At 39.7% G+C, this 16,905-nt stretch overlaps 1 protein-coding gene across 4 annotated transcripts in view; it reads right to left on the bottom strand.

Moving 5' to 3' along the window:
- TMEM131 (transmembrane protein 131) overlaps window positions 1-16,905 on the bottom strand; it is a 192,498-nt gene that overhangs the window by 71,819 nt on the left and 103,774 nt on the right. For all 4 annotated transcript variants that reach the window (XM_067704232.1, XM_067704233.1, XM_067704234.1 and 1 more), the window contains exons 6-8: window positions 8,485-8,601; window positions 5,908-6,030; window positions 418-498 (exon numbers count right to left, since the gene is read on the bottom strand). In XM_067704232.1, coding sequence (XP_067560333.1) covers window positions 418-498; window positions 5,908-6,030; window positions 8,485-8,601 — 321 coding nt within the window. The remainder of the gene's footprint in view (window positions 1-417; window positions 499-5,907; window positions 6,031-8,484; window positions 8,602-16,905) is intronic.

Below are 16,905 nucleotides of genomic sequence, written 5' to 3'. Positions count from 1 at the left end.
TTTTTTTTCTTCTTCAATATTAGTGTAAAGCATACTATAAATGATTAGATTCAGAGACAACTTTACTAATATTATTCTGAGGAAGAATAGTTAAAACCTCTTTCTTTCCACACAGTGGGTTAGAGCTTACACCAATTTTTGTTCACTGCTCTTTCCAAAAATTACTATTCTATTTCTCTCTGTCTCTCCAATTTTCAAGTATATGTGATATAAATTTATTTTATCTTTTTAAATTAATTTTTACTGGAGTTGCTTTACAATGTTGTGTTAGTTTGATATAAGTTTAATATTAAGACAATAATTACAGAAAAGTCACCCGTATTTCTTCAGGTGATGAGGAGTTAAGTATTTTCTGGTGTATTTAAGAGAATAACTGGTTTCATGTGAGCTCACAAGAGAGAACACGTCAGCACTCACCCACAGTTTCCTGGTGCCTCCCTGCTGACCTGTCGGAAGTTCGAGGTGAAGATCTCCTCCACTAGAGTACATTTCTACAACCTGTGACAAAGGAGCACATGATGGTTAAGTCAAAATCATGTTTTCAATGCAAGTGATTTGCTGTTATACAGAAACGTTTGACACCCTAATTGTTCATCAGAAAAAATTTAAAGACGTTTACAGATATAAATGTAGGGTAAGTGTGGTGTCACATCACCAGAGGCAGTGCTCATATGGGTAAGCAATGGTGGTGTATTTAATTAAAGCAAGGTAACTTTGAAATATTGAACTCGGAAATAGTGTAGCTGTTTCAGAGACTGGATTTTAGGAAATCCAACCGTAGGACATTTATTTCTATTTTTTCCTAAGGAAACAGTTTATGGAAAGTATCATATTTTAGAAATACAAATTTTACAGTTCTTTTAGTAACACAAATGCTTCTTTATTCACACATTTATAACAAGATCTAGCAGCAGATCTAATAACTACTGTAACTGTGACATAGTGAAGAGCATATCATTCTTCAGCATATGGAACAATATCAGTGCAGAATGAAAACATTTGAAGACTTCTGTAGCAAAATCACAGCTACTATTAATGTATCTCTGTGGCTTGTACCTACACCCATGATTGTTTCTTTTAAATAGTTATTTATTTATTTGGCCATGCCGGGACTTAGTTGCAGCAGGCGGGATCTTCACTGCTGAGTGCAGGATCTTTGCTGCGGCATGTAGGATCTAGTTCCCTGACCAGGGATCGAACCTGGGCCCCCTGCATTGGGAGTGTGGAGTCTTAACCACTGGACCACCAGAGAAGTCCCAACCCATGATTTTTAAAAACTGTTTACTGAGGTATAATTCATGTACAATAAACTATACATTTAAAAAATTATTTATTTATCTATCTATCTATCTTTGGTGTATTGGGCCTTCGTTGCTGCGCACGGGCTTTCTCTGGTTGCAGCGAGCAGGGGCTACTCTTCCTTGTGGTGCCTGGGCTTCTCATCGCGGTGGCTTCTCTTGTTGCAGAGCACAGGCTCTAGGTGCGCGGGCTTCAGTAGTTGCGGCACGTGGGCTCTGCAATTGTGGCTTGCGGGCTCTACAGCGCAAGCTCAGTAGTTGTGGCGCACAGGCTTAGTTGCTCTGCAGCATGCGGGATCTTCCCGGACCAGGGCTCGAACCTGTGTCCCCTGCATTGGCAGGCAGGTTCTTAACCACTGAGGCACCAGGGAAGCCCTAAACTATACATTTTTATTTTTATTTATTTTTTTGCGATACGCGGGCCTCTCACTGTTGTGGCCTCTCCCGTTGCGGAGCACAGGCTCTGGACGTGCAGGCTCAGCAGCCATGGCTCACGGGCCCAGTCGCTCCGCAGCATGTGGGATCTTCCTGGACCGGGGCACGAACCCGTGTCCCTTGCATCGGCAAGCGGACTCTCAACCACAGCACCACCAGGAAAGCCCTATACATTTTTAAAGTGTACAACTTGATGAATTCTGACATGTACACAGGCATGAAGCTACTACTATAATTACAATATTAAATAAACCCTTTACCTCCTAGAGTTTCCTCATGACCTTTGCAATCCACCTGTCACCCTCTGCCCTCTCCCATCCCCAGGCAACCACTGAACTGCTCTTGGCCACTCTACATTAGTCTGTAGTGTCTATAGAGTTTTATATAAATGGAACCATACAGTATGTACTCTTGTGTCTGGCTGCTTTTATTCAGTGTAATTATCTGGAGATCCACCATGTTGTTTTATGTACTAATAGTTCATTTCTTTTTTTTTTTTTTGTGGTATGTGGGCCTCTCACTGTTGTGGTCTCTCCCGTTGCGGAGCACAGGCTCCGGATGCGCAGGCTCAACGGCCATGGCTCACGGGCCCAGCCGCTCTGCGGCATGTGGGATCTTCCCAGACCGGGGCACAAACCCGTGTCCCCTGCATGGGCAGGCGGACTCTCAACCACTGCGCCACCAGGGAAGCCCAGTTCATTTCTTTTTGATTTTATGGATATGCCACAATTTTTGATCCATCTACTTGCTGATGGACATTTGGGGTGTTTCCAGTTTTGGGTCACTACAGATGTTTGGTCACAACACTGTTATGAACACCACATTGTATACGTCTTTGGGTTTTCACGTGCTTTCCTTTCTCTTGGGTAAATACCAAGGAATAGAAGAGTCATATGGCAGGAGACTTTTCTTTAAAGGCAAGTAACCCTATCTCTTAAAAATAAAGAATATATTTAATTAAATGCAAATTTGGGGTGAATGAGAATGGGTAGAAAACCTTTACTTGTTTTATCACAAAAGTCCTCTAGGAGTACACACAAAAAGGATAAAGCAGGAAAAACAGCAATACTTTAGCATATGCTTAAAGGTTATTGTTTTTGTTTTTTTTGTGTGTGTTGTCATTACAGTGATGCATTTAGCAAAGACTAATGAGCTAGGATTTTCTCTGAGTACTATCACTTTCCTTCCAATTTATTAGTGTTCCCCTACAGTACTGTGTTAACAGTAACGGCACCTTAACTGATGGGGTGACTGCAGAACTTTTTCTAAAAACCAGAAAACATCATGTATTATTTCATTGAATCTTCCAAGGTATTAAGGACACAAGCCTAACAATGTTTGGAACATAAGATTACAAAGGTAGGCTACTGATAACAGGAAAGGGAATAAGGAAATGAGGACAGATAAAGGCTAAACTATAAAATCAAAGGACAGATTACATTAAAACTAGGACGACACACTCCTGATTTTTAGTCCAGTGCTAGTTTTCCTAATATAATAAAGTTTAGAGAAAAAAAGGAAGCCAACAATATATACAAAATATAATTTATGTAAAAAGATTCCCACGAAGAATGTTAGTTTTTGTGTGCCCACATATCTGCACACAAGCACACAGAAAAAGGCCTGATGTGACACACGGAGATCACATGACGGGTATCGCCGAGGAAGGGTTCAGGGCTGGAGCTGTGCTAATGTAACAGTCACCTGCTACATGTGGTTATTTAAATTGAAATTAATTGAACTAAAGTAAAACTGAATGTTCAGCTCTTCAGCCACCCCAGCCACAAGTTCAGGTGCTCAACGGCCACCTGTGGCTGGTGGCTGCTGCACTGGACAGAGCAGACACTGAACTCTTCCATCAGCACAGGGAGTTCTGCTGGACAGCATTGGACCGGAAGGTAGCAAGTTCAAAGGGACTTTTGCCTCACACGTTTGAATTGCTGACATTCTTTTTTCAATGAGAACATACTCGTGTGTTTGTGTTGTATAATGAACAAATCAGATGTAATTTCTTGCTTTACAATACTATCTTAAATTTAAGGACAAGACTCATATTATAGGACTCCCAGGTTAAGAGTGCCTTCCACACAACCTACCAGTTATAAAGGCAATTAAGTCACAGGAATGTGACAGACATGATAGTGACTATAGTTAAACTATACCGTATACCTGAGACTGATATAATGTTGTATGTCAGTTATACCTCAATTAAAAAAGCGCCCATCAGATAGGGACTTGGATTTTCCCTTTAAAAAAAAAAGCACTCCAGGGGCTTCCCTGGTGGTGCAGTGGTTGAGAGTCCACCTGCCGATGCAGGGGACACGGGTTCGTGCCCCGGTCCGGGAAGATCCCATATGCCGCGGAGCAGCTGGGCCCGTGAGCCATGGCCGCAGAGCCTGTGCGCCCGGAGCCTGTGCTCCGCAACGGGAGAAGCCACAGCAGTGAGAGGCCCGCGTACCGCAAAAAAAAAAAAAAAAAGCACTCCAGATAAACAATCTATTGTTTCTAAGAGGGCAACTTTGGCTTTCCATTTGCTCTCCTGTGCGCTGATGAAAAGTCCGTTGTGGTAAATCTTGAATTGAAATGTTATATAACTGAAAAAGACTAGATGAACAAAAGAAAAAAATCACTATTGAATTCAGAGATAATTTTTCTAGATTATAGCTTGATGACTCCAAAGGCTGAGGAGCAAAGGCGCAGACTGTAAGGCTACTAAGGTAACCGTAGATTAGCCAACATCTGCTGAGTCTGTAACCTTCCATCCTTCCAAGCAGGAAGCGAGACCCTCAGTCCGTGGTGTGGCAACCACAGAGAGGGCACATCCCTGGGTGCTTTGTAACACTGCTGCTACAGAAGAGTGTGGCAACTCATGCGGCAGGGTCTGAGAGAATGAGAGGACAGTTTTTATGTCTTGGACTGAAAACAGTCAAGAAAAGAAAAATAGCAAGAATTTATGAGGTTTCTGTATAGATTTGTAATAAAAGTTAGCCAGAACAGGGAAAATTCACCATTATCCAAAGTAGCAAAAGGATATAAACGACAGACTGATGATGGAGAGGAAATACTTTTCACTTGTAAAAGCAGGAGACAAGAGCATTTTCCTCTTTTATGATCAAGATATCCAGCTACAAATAATCAAAATTTGGGTGGAGTATTTTTATTCGTAGCTATCCTCACCCAGTGTCAGCCAAGTTTGGGGGTGAAACCTCTCTTGCTACTAAATTCCTAAGCATTTCATAATCCCAGCTCTGAATATCTTGTCTTGTTCTTTCTTGTTTTCACCTTCACTGTTTATGAGCCCTTCTACCAGGGGGTTCTAAGACGGCAAAAACCATTTCGGTTGCCAAAGCGCTGTGGCTTACCACGATGCACGGTATTTTCCCTCCACCTGCCATTTTCAAGCCACCACTAAGTTCTGCAGTACTGGGGTCCTAAAGAACTCTACGGGCCCTGGGTGTGGACATTAAGGACTGTTCTGGAAAGCATCCACATCTCCTTCCAACACAGACAACAAAACTAGAAGCTACAGTGGCAGCAAATGTTACACGGCTGGAAGTCACTGGGGGCATGGGGTGGGGTTTTTATTTTAGGAAATATTTGAAGGAGTGATGCCAGTCACGCCCACTGTCTTAGAGACAAGGGACGAGTGAGGAGGGATTTCAAATGTGAAAATAATTATTACTAAAACATTGGGTAAGATATGAGTTGGATTTTTTAAAATAAAAATATAAGTTGGCTTTTAATCAGTGGTTCTATACTACCCTTTCCTTGGATTTTAATTTCCAGGCTGCCATCACGAAAAACTTATTATTATTAGAAATAAATACGAATACTGGCTTAAAAAATTTATACTGGGACAGAAGGAGCTGAAGGCAAGAAAAGCAGTGGCCTTGTATAGATGAAAACTCTTCTTAAATTACATGTACAGGTGCTTAAAACTAACACCAGAGAAACCACAGTCATTTTAAAAATGGTTCCAAAAATTCGATAACTGGACTGATATAACCCCAAATTCAGACTACAAGCTGCAATAAAATAATATCTCTCTTTAGTACTATTATTCAGTACCACGTTATTTTAAATAGTCTTGAAAACTGTAACAAACTGAGATTTCACGTTAAGCATTAATTTCCACTAAAGTTAAACACATTCAAAATCACCACCATAAACTCACCTGTAAAGGCTCACTGTGAGGATTGTGTATGTTTATTATAGGCGAGAAACTGCTATTCACAGGGACTCTGGCCCCAAGGAACGGCCTCAGTCGGTATGGATTTGGAACTCCAATACCAAATACCTGATTCCAAGGAGGAAAAAAAATGCAATTTTAGTTGCTTTTAGAGTTTTAGAACATTTTTATAGTTATAACTGATTGATCTAGGGAAAACTGGTGAGGTTAACTTACGGAAAAAATCGTAACTCCCTTTAAAAGGAGCACACATGTAGTTTCTATACTTGTTTGGCTACCTATTTGATATACATAAAATTCTTGATACTCATCAAGAATATATATATATATTCTTTTATATATATATATATATAAATGCACATATATATACATTTGGAATGATTTCTATATTAGAAATTAGTAGTCCTTCATGAGGTCATGGGATAGACAAAAGGAGGAAACAGGGAATTAAAAGATTTCCCTGTTCCAACCATCAGAAGATGGATGTAGGGCCCAGACAATCTCTTAAATACGAAGCACAGTCCCAGGTCATTCCTCCATAGGAATGTGGGCTGACCAAACAGGGTGAGCCAGTCATTCAATGACAACTATTTATTAAGTGCCTATGATGTGCTAGGTACAACCACAGGCACTGCTGAACAATTCAACAGTGAACGAGACAGATAATGTGCCTGCTCTTATGAAACTCACATCCTAATATTAGGGACAGCCTAGATAACAATAAAAAGGTTTAGAAAAATGGGTAATGTGATACAGAGTAACTGGGTGGAGCGAGGGTGGGAATATTCTTTAAGAGAGGGTGGATGGGAAATGACGTGAACTGACGTCACCTGATAGATGAGAACAAGCCAACAGTGAAAGTGTATTCTGTAAGGGGAAGTACACAGGCAAAGGGCAGGAGGCAGGAAAGGGTGTGGCTTGTTTGGAGACAAAGAATAAGATGAGAACCATGGTCAAATGGGATGAGGTGGGAGAGCTACACGGGAGTCAGATCCTTAGAGCCTTGTTGGCCTTGGTCAGAAGCTTTCACTTTGCTCTGAGAGCAATGGGAAAACATAAGGATTTACGTGAGGAGCTGACTGGATCTGATTTATGCTCAGAGAATATCACTCTGGCTACAGAGTGAACAATGCACTGTAGGAGGGGCTGTGGAGGAGAGGAAGGGCAGTCAGGAGGCTCCTGTGTCATCATCCAGTGAGAGGTGGGGATGGCCTGGGAGCAGTGGGGGTGAAGAGGAGAGAGGTAGACAGACTCAAGGTACATTTAAGAGAAAGACGTGGTGAAAGACTAGATGCGAAGAGGTGAAGACACCTGGCACTGAGGCTCACCTTGAGAACAACCTGATCATGACCCTCAGGTCACCCGTGGGCCACAAACACCTAGGTCAGTTGGGGGCACCATTGTAGGGCACAGGTCTTCATATTCTCACGGTGGTCTTTTTATTTACTCAACAAGTATATGCCAAGTGCTCTGTACAGCATGTCAAAGTTATTCATCTGTACTGGCTTCAAAAGTATATACTGCCTATCAAACAACCACTAAAGACTTGTGCACCATAAATAAGCATAAGATATGATTCCTGACTAAAATGGAATGTTTACTCTGACACTAATTTCCAAAATACATGAAGTGTCCTGGGTAGTGGAGAAGAAATGTTCAAAAACAAAAGCATAAAAACTGTAAAGTAAGACACTAGCCAAGTAAGGATTTAAACAATTGAGTTCCATGGGCAATATAGCTCAGTGGTTAAGAGGATGGTCTTCGTAGTTATAAAGACATGGGTTTGAATCCCTGCTCAGTAACTTACTAGTAGCATAATTATTTAGCCTTTCTCAACTTCACCTTACTCATCTAAAAGAGTGAGAACAACAGTATCCGTAATGCAGGCAGAAGTGCATGTAAAGTGTGAAGCACAGTGTCAAATAAGTAATTATTCTTAGTAATCTTGATATATAAAAATCTTGATTCACAAAACATTCACTTTCTTTAATAACCCAAACAATGACTGCACATAGAAAAGAGTTTATCAAAAATTTTAAACAATATAATTACCAAAGAAAAGCAGGCACATAAGTTTTGATCCTGAAACTATTATCACTTCGTAAGCGTGCAAAAGTAAAAAAAAAAAAAATCTAGAGTCACTGTGAAAATATTTTTAACTGTTCTTTTGCCAACCAATCTTACAGTAACACTTTAGCTGTAGCTTTAAGAGCATTTGTTTCACAGTCTGATGTGAACAGGGATATTCACAAACACAGCTGTAAGTATAAAAATGCTCAGTATTACGTAACAACCTAAATGGGAAAAGAATTTGAAAGAGAATAGATACACATATATATATATAACTATGCCACTTTGCTGTACACCTGAAACTATTACAACACTGTTAATCAACTATACTCTAATATAAAATTAAAAGTTTTAAAAAAATTCTCTGAATCTAAACTCTTAAATTTTCCCTTATCCCCTGAATTTTTGAAAAGAGTTCCCAAAAGGTTGTCATATGACAGGTTGAAGATGATAACTGTATTTTATAAATAAAGTTTTCATTCTGATTCTTACCTGGTAAGTGAATACCCCATGATTAGACGTATTAATAAATAAAGTATTTTCTACATTTCCTACTACTCTTGCAAGAAAAACTACATCAAATGATGTATTTCCTCCTGGAAGAATTTTCTGAAAAAGAAAAGCAATAAATAAAGTTAAATTAGTAACCAAAAAATCAGATCATGGTGACCACAATTAGATAGCTAAAGTTCTCGGGACTTCCCTGGTGGTTCCAGTGGTTAAGAATCCTCCTGCCAATGCAGGGGATGCGGGTTCAATCCCTGGTCAGGGAAGTAAGATCCCACATGCTGCAGGGCAACTAAGCCTGCGTACCGCAACTACTGGGCCTGTGTGCTCTAGAGCCTGCGTGCCACAACTAGAGAGAAGCCCACGTGCTGCAACAAAGAGCCTGTGTGCCTCAACGAAAGATCCTGCGTGCTGAAACTAAGACCCGACGCAGCCAAAAACAAAAAAAGATAGCTAAAGTCTTCTAAAACATCTTAGAATCATTTGCATAAACTAGCCTTTTCCTCCTAAAGGTTTAAGGTTTAAATTAGCCAAACTATTTTGCAATGGGAAAAAAAAGATGTCTTCATATTGGATGTCACATATCTTTGTCAATCATGATTCTAAAACCCTGTACAACAGATGGTTCCCTTGAATTCTGTTCATTCAACAATAACTTGGCTGGAATGAAGTACCTAATTACAGGCTCTTCCAACATCAGACGATCAAGGAGGAGCTGAGCTGAAGCCGAGCTTCTTATACAGATGTTCTACTCTACTACTGAGTAGACACTTGTACTATCCGAATAAACAAGCCCAGCCTCAACCTCTTGACCTCTGTCGTCCATTCACAAAGGGCACAAAATGTGCCAGCAACTTACATTAAAAAAGAAGGGAGCCTTGGTAACACATGCAGGAACTCCTTCCTGTTACCTTGTGTAGAGACTGAGAATGTCACGGCGGTTAGCAAACTAAATTTTATTACAACAAAACAATAGGGCTGCTTCATGAAGTTTGAGAGACTGCAAATGCAGTTCTGCCTGCAATGAAGCCTTAAAATGCATTTTAATATGTAAAGTCATTAACTTCTCTCATTCTGCCTCTGTGGCTAGAACTCTAAAATGCTCCCCAAATTATAGCTTAAAATATATGGCACTGAGATGTCTGTCTTTACCTTTGGATGTAGAAAGCTGGGAATTTCTCCTGCATTATCAAAAAGAATAATCTGCAAAATCATAACTTTTCTTGAATGCATCACAGTTTGTGTATCAACTAGCCCCAAACTTAAGGAAAGACAAGCACCTTCGAGAAGAGATAGAATGTGAATACTGGCTCACCCATGACAGAGAATGGGAAGAAGATGAGGCTAACGTACAAGACAGTAAAATGAATTCAGCTAATATTTTTACACACTGCTAAATGCCGAGTGTGGGCGACAGAACTCTGGTGCATAGAATCCCTAGAAGCTATAGATGCTAGATGGAGGTCACACTTGAGCCAAAAAATCAGTAATAGGATACTGGTAAACAACACACTTCTAAATAACCCACTGGTCAAATAAGTAGTCACAAAGGAAATTATAAATTATTCTGAATCAACTGGAAATGAAAACACAACATATCAAAATTTAAAGCAATACTCTTTTTTTTAAATAGATCTTTATTGGAGTATAATTGCTTCACAATACTGTTAGTTTCTGTTGTACAACAAAGGAATCAGCCATATGCATACATATATCCCCATATCTCCTCCGTCTTGAGCCTCCCTCCCACCCTCCCTATCCCACCTCTCTAGGTCATCGCAAAGCAAGGAGCTGATCTCCCCGTGCTATGCTGCTGTAAAGCAATACTTGGAAGGAAAATTACAGTATTACACGCTTATCTTGAAAAGAAATGTCTCAAATCAATAATCTATGTTTCCACCTTGAGAAACTAGAAAAAGAGTAAATTAAACCCAAAATAAAGAAAAGGAAAAATATTAGACAAGAGCTTAAAATAATGAAATAGAAAATGGAAAAATAGTGAAAAATCAGTAAAACCAAAACAGTCCATAAAACTGATAAAACCCTAAACAGAATGACCAAAAGTAAAAAGGAGGAAGATGAAAATATAAGAAACTGAAATGTGGACATCATAATACAACCTTTACACATACAAAGGATGATAAAGGAATATTACAAACAACTCTATGCCCATAAATTTAATAGCTAGAAGAAATAGATACATTCTTTGAAAAACAATCTGCTAAAGCCCATTTGAAACAAAATTGCCAGAACAGTCTTACAACCATTAAAAAAAATTTAATTTGTAGTTAAAAAACCTTCCCACAAGGAAAAGCCCAAGCCCAGATGGTTTCACTGGTAGAATGGTAGAGTTCTACACCAACCATTAAATAACACCTATCTACATAAGCTTTCAGCATACAGAAGAGAACACTTCCCACTTCATTTCATGAGTCTAGTATTACCTTTATACCAAGACCAGACAAAGATGTGACAAGAAAAGAAAACTACAAGCCAACATCCCTCACGAATGTAGACATGCAATCATTTACAAAGTATCGGCAAACTGAATCCAGCCAACATAAAAAAAGATAACACATCATGACCAAGTGGTTTTTATCAGGACAATGAAATTCTGAATCCAGCCAACATAAAAAAAGATAACACATCATGATCAAGTGGTTTTTATCAGGACAATGAAATTCTGAATCCAGCCAACATATAAAAAAGATAACACATCATGATCAAGTGGTTTTTATCATGACAATGAAATTCTGAATCCAGCCAACATAAAAAAAGATAACACATCATGATCAAGTGGTTTTTATCAGGACAATGAAATTCTAGCTCAACATTCAAAAATCAAACCAATGTAATTGATATTATCAACATACTAAAGAAGAAAAATCCTTTCAGTAGGTGCATAAAATAATTTGACAAAATTCAGCATCCATTCATGATTAAAAATCTCAGTAAACTAAGTCAATAGAAGAGAACTTCCTCAACCATATAAAGAGCATCTACAAAAGACCTAGAGATACCAGACTTAATGGTGAATGACTGAATGCTACTCTCCCTCACCCCCAATGTGGAACAAGGCAAGGATGTCCTCTCTCATGACAGCTATTCAACATTGTATTGGAAGTACTTGCCAGTACAATGAGACAAGAAAAATAAATAGAAAGCATATACATTAGAAAGGCAGAAAGGTCTGTTTTTAATCACAGACAACATGGCTGCCTATATAAAAATTCCCAAAAATAAACTTCAAAAATGCTCATAAGAGCTAATAAGAGTTTAATGAAGTTGCAGGAATCAAGGTCAATATACAATAATCAATTGTATTTCCCTATCTTAGCAATAAACACTGGAATTCTAATTTTTAAAAAAGTATCATTTACAATAACATGCACACACAAAAATATAAATCTAATAATATGCAAGTTCTGTGAGCAGAAAATGACAAAGCATTGCTTAAAGTAATAAAAGAAGACTTAAAAAAATGGAGAGATATACTGTGTTCATAGATAGGAAGATAATATTGTTCAGATGTTAATTCTCCCCCAATTGATTTATGTATCCACCGTAACTGCAATAAAAATTTCAGCCTAAGGAGAAACTAAATACAATGTGAAATAAGATCCTAGAACAGAAAAAGTACATTGATAGAAAACTGTTAAAATTCATATAAGTTTTTAGTTAACAGTACTTTACAAATGTTAATTTCCTGGTTTTGATAATTATACTATGATTATACAATATAAGAAGTTAGCAATAGGAGAAACTGGGTGAGGAATACAAGATTATCTGTACTTAGTTATCTATATGTTTAAGATTAATTCAAAAATATGTTAAAAAGAATCTTAGCAAGAGGTTTAAAAAAAGAAATTGACAAGCTGATTCTAAAATTCAGATGGCAAGAAAAGGGAATAAGAAGAGCAAAACCATTTTAAAAAAGGAAAACGAAACTGAAGGGTTCACACTGCAATTCCAGGAACTACTAAAAACCTAGTGTAATCAAGGCAGTGTGGTTATTGGTGAAAGGGTTGACATATTAGATATCTATTAGATACACATTAGAACGTAATGGGAAGTCTAAAAAAACAGGCCCACATATTCAATGTCAACTGACTTTGACAAAAACGCAGCGGTATTTCAATGAGAAAGGATAGTCTTTTTAACCAACAGTACAGTAACGACTGTGTATACATATGCAAAACAAAACAAAACAACTCTTGATCTATATCTCACGCCATAAACAAACATTAACTCAAAAAGGATCACAGACCTAAATGTAAAATCTGAAACTATTAAACTTCTGGAATAAAAATTGGAGAAAATCTTTGTGACTTCAGTTTAGGCGAATAGTTCTTAGCTACAAGTCCAAAAGCATAACCCATAAAAGAAAAATTTGATAAGCTGGACTTCGTGGAAATTAAAAACTTCTGTTATTTGAAAGATTTTATAAAGAGGATGAAAAGACATGCTACAGACTAGAAGAAAAGATCTGCAAATCACATATATGATAAGGAAACTTGTTGTACTCCTTGGAAGTATTTAGTGAAGTTTTAAAGGAAATAAGTTGATTTGCAGCATTACATTTAGTAGTTATGTGCTTCTTTGAGAATGCCAGATGTGGCTGTCTTCAGTCTGTTACATGGACAAACATTCCTTAGTACAAAGATTTCTTTGAAAACAGATTTCAGTATTTGTTGAAAGCTGTTAAAAGCATTATATCCTGGGAGAAAAAAGAGCCTCGATACAAGAGTACAGGTTCTCTTTGATAGTTCCTAATATCCAATCAACTCTTTATAACTTAAAGACTGGAATACTTTAAGAAGATGCTGAGATACACAGAACAAATCTTTTCTTTCTTTCTTTTTTTTTTAATAACAGGGAAAATCTACTCCCAAATGACAATTAACAATGTAACAAAACAGTGATGAAACAGAACAATAAACTCAGGCTCAGGAATGTAATCTTCCCATAAGAATTCATCAGATTTGCTACAATTCATCCTTTTGTTCCCTCTGGTACAACAAACTTCCTAAATAAAATAAATTTAGTTTGATTAAAAAAAAAAGACAACAGTAGGAAAAAGTAATGAAGACGACACAAGGTGTGCTAACTTTAGTTTTAAATTATCTGCAGCAAAGTCTCACATACTTGTACCATAGATCAGAGTCCCTGGCCTTCTGCTCCCTTGGTGATCTCACCCAGGTCCATGGATTCACATCTTTACTTCTAGTTCGAGTCTAGTCCTTTCCCTCATACACCAGACTTCAACTGCCTACTTGGCACCCCCAGCTGGACGTCTAGGAGACATGCCAAATCTAACACGTCCAAAACTGAACTACTGACCACACTCCCGAAACCTACTCCACCCTCAGCCTTTGCCGTCTCAGCTGATGGCAACTGTCTTCCTAGTTGCTCAGGACAAAAACTCTGGAGTCCACCTTGACTATTCTCTTCCTCTCAATCCCACCTCAGAAAATCCTATTCCTACCTTGAAAATATACCCCCAATGCAGCTTTCTTCACTTCTTCACTCTGCTCAGAGTAATCCTGCCCTGAGTCCTGCGACAGCCAAGGTAACTAGTGTCCCCGATTCTCCCCTTACCCTTCTTCAGTCTATTTCTGATAAACAGTGATCCTTAGAAAACATAAGCTATCATTCATTCCTCTGCTCAGAATCCGGGATGGCCTCCCATTTCAATCACAGCTTCTAAGACCCTTCACAGTCTGTCCCTTCCCACCCCCCCTTTACTTCTGCTCTCACCCTTGCTCACTCTGGTCTAGCTACACTGTCCTCTTTGCTCACCAGTTGTGTTTCCACATTGGAGACCTTGCTGCCTGAACGCTGTCTGGAATGTTCTTCTTCCACACATTCCATTTCCCCCCCTACAGTCTTCTCCCTTACCTCTGTCAAGTCTGTTCAAATGTCACCCTCTGAATGAAGCCTACTCTGACCATCCTGTTTAAAACTGGAGGAGTGATGTCAGCATCCTGGTGGTGTAAGACATTCCTCCTTTTTGTCCTCCTTTTAAAACAACGGGTTAGACATCCATCGACAAACAGAAGTGCCTCTGTGGGACTTGGGGAATACAACACCACACGCCTGAGGATCTGGGAGCTGTCTTGCCCGCCTGTGCATCTGGAAACAGGCCGCGGGACAAATGAACCTGCCCCAAGCCCTCTCACTGCAGCTGGGAAAAAAACCTAGAGACTGCTGACCTGGGCAGATACTGATGGACAAGAGATAATGTGCAGAAGTCTAACTTTCCCAAGGAGATATTCCAGCATGCCATTGGAGGAAAAAAAAAAAAAAAGAGTTTGGTTGCAGTGGAGATAGTAAGAGGAATTTTCCCAGGGCCAACTCCCCCACCCATGCTAAGGCAACAGTGCATGGGATGGTGACCTCTCCTGGGCAGGGGTGAGGGGGTGGGGGGAGGAGAGCACCCTGAGCGAGTGAGTGCCCAACTCCTCCAGCTATGCAGGATGTGGCTGGGAATCCTGTTTCCACTAGCACCCAGAGTACTGAGGTGGGACTTCCATAACTGGGGGAGGCAGGAGATCAGGAAAGAGGCAGATAAAAATATCAAAGGGCATTAAAGGTAGGCAGTTCCTGCTGACTGTGCTCAGGACTGCAGCAGGAAGTTCATCCAGGAGTCTCTGGAGTATCTCACTGGAGGATCTCCCCACTAGGTCTGCAGGCACCCCCAATGCTCCAAGAGCTAAATCCACACCTCCCCCAACTCTGCAGACGGCTCCTTGTGTGCACTCCCAAGTTAGCAAGAGCAAGTCCGGTACATGGACTGCTATCAGAAGAACATACCAGGATGTGTGCGCAAGGGAGAAAGCACAAACTTGAGCTATAGCACCACCACCTTCTGAAAAAGCCTAGACATATAACAGCACCAATGAACAGTACACCCCATCTGAAGGCAACTAGTAAAGATTTAAGGAGGTGTGACTGCTACTTCAAATGTAAAAGCAGCAACACAAAATTGTAAGAAATGTGAAAAATCAAAGAAACATATCATCACCAAAAGAACAGTAATTCAACAACTGAGCTCAAAGTTACAGAATTTTGTGGTCTAGGTGATAAAAGATTTAAAATAGCTGTTTTTTCGTTGGCTTTTTTTTTTGCGGTACACAGGCCCCTCACTGTTGTGGCCTCTCCCACTGCAGAGCACAGGCTCGGGACACACAGGCTCAGTGGCCATGGCTCACGGGCCCAGCCGCTCCGCGGCATGTGGGATCTTCCCGGACTGGGGCACGAACCCGTGTCCCCTGCATAGGCAGGCGGACTCTCAACCACTGCACCACCAGGGAAGCCCCAAAATAGCTGTTTTGAAGAAACTCAACAAGCTACAAGAAAACCCAGAAAGATAATCCAACAAAATCTCAAAAACATACACGATCAGGCTTCCATGGTGGCACAGTGGTTAAGAATCCGCCTGCCAATGCAGGGGACATGGGTTCGAGCCCTGGTCTAGGAAGATCCCACATGTCGTGGAGCAACTAAACCTGTGCACCACAACTACTGAGCCTGTGCTCTAGAGCCCATGAGCCACAACTAATGAGCCCACGTGCCACAACTACTGAAGCCTGCGCGCCTAGAGCCCATGCTCCGCAATGAGAGAAGCCACTGCAATGAGAAGCTCGCGCACGGCAACAAAGAGTAGCCCCTGCTCACCGTAACTAGAGAAAGCTCCACAGCAACAACGAAGCAACGAAGACCCAACGCAGCCAAAAACAAATAAATAAAATAAGTAAATTTAAAAAAATACATGATCAAAATGAGATATTTACCAAAGAGAAAGAAATCACAAAAAAGAACCAAACAGAAATTTTAGAGCTAAAGATTTCAATGAATGAAATGAAAAATGCAATGGAGAGCATCTGCAGTAGGTTAGATAAAATGGAAAATAGAATAAGTGAGCTAGAGGGCAGGAATTTTGAAATAACACAGCACAGAACAAAGAAAAAAAGAATGAAAAAGAGTGAAGAAAGCCTATGTGATCTATGGAGTTCCATCAAAAAATATTAGAATAATCAGAGCTCCAGAAGAGAAGGGAAAGGGGGCAGAAAATTTATTTAAAGAAATAATAGCTGAGCACTTCCCAAACCTGGGGAGAGACTTGGACATCCAAGTTCACGAAGCTAACAGATTACCCTATTATCTAAAGCAGAAAGCCTTTCACCAAGATGTATTATAATGAATGTGTCAAAAATCAAAGAAAAAGAGAGAATCCTAAAAGGAGTCAGAGAAAAAAAGATTGTAACCTACAAAGAAAACACATTAGGCAATCAGCAATTTCTCAGCAGAGACCCTACTGGCAAGGAGACAGTGGAATGACAAATCAAAGTGTTGAAAAAAACCTGCCAGCCAAAAATACTCTATTCAGCAAAGTTATACTTCAGA

The sequence above is a fragment of the Pseudorca crassidens genome, chromosome 14, assembly GCF_039906515.1.
Source record: "Pseudorca crassidens isolate mPseCra1 chromosome 14, mPseCra1.hap1, whole genome shotgun sequence".
NCBI classification, from domain to species: domain Eukaryota; kingdom Metazoa; phylum Chordata; class Mammalia; order Artiodactyla; family Delphinidae; genus Pseudorca; species Pseudorca crassidens.
Note: the sequence above shows the minus strand (reverse complement) of the source record. Positions and strands in the feature narration are given on the sequence as shown.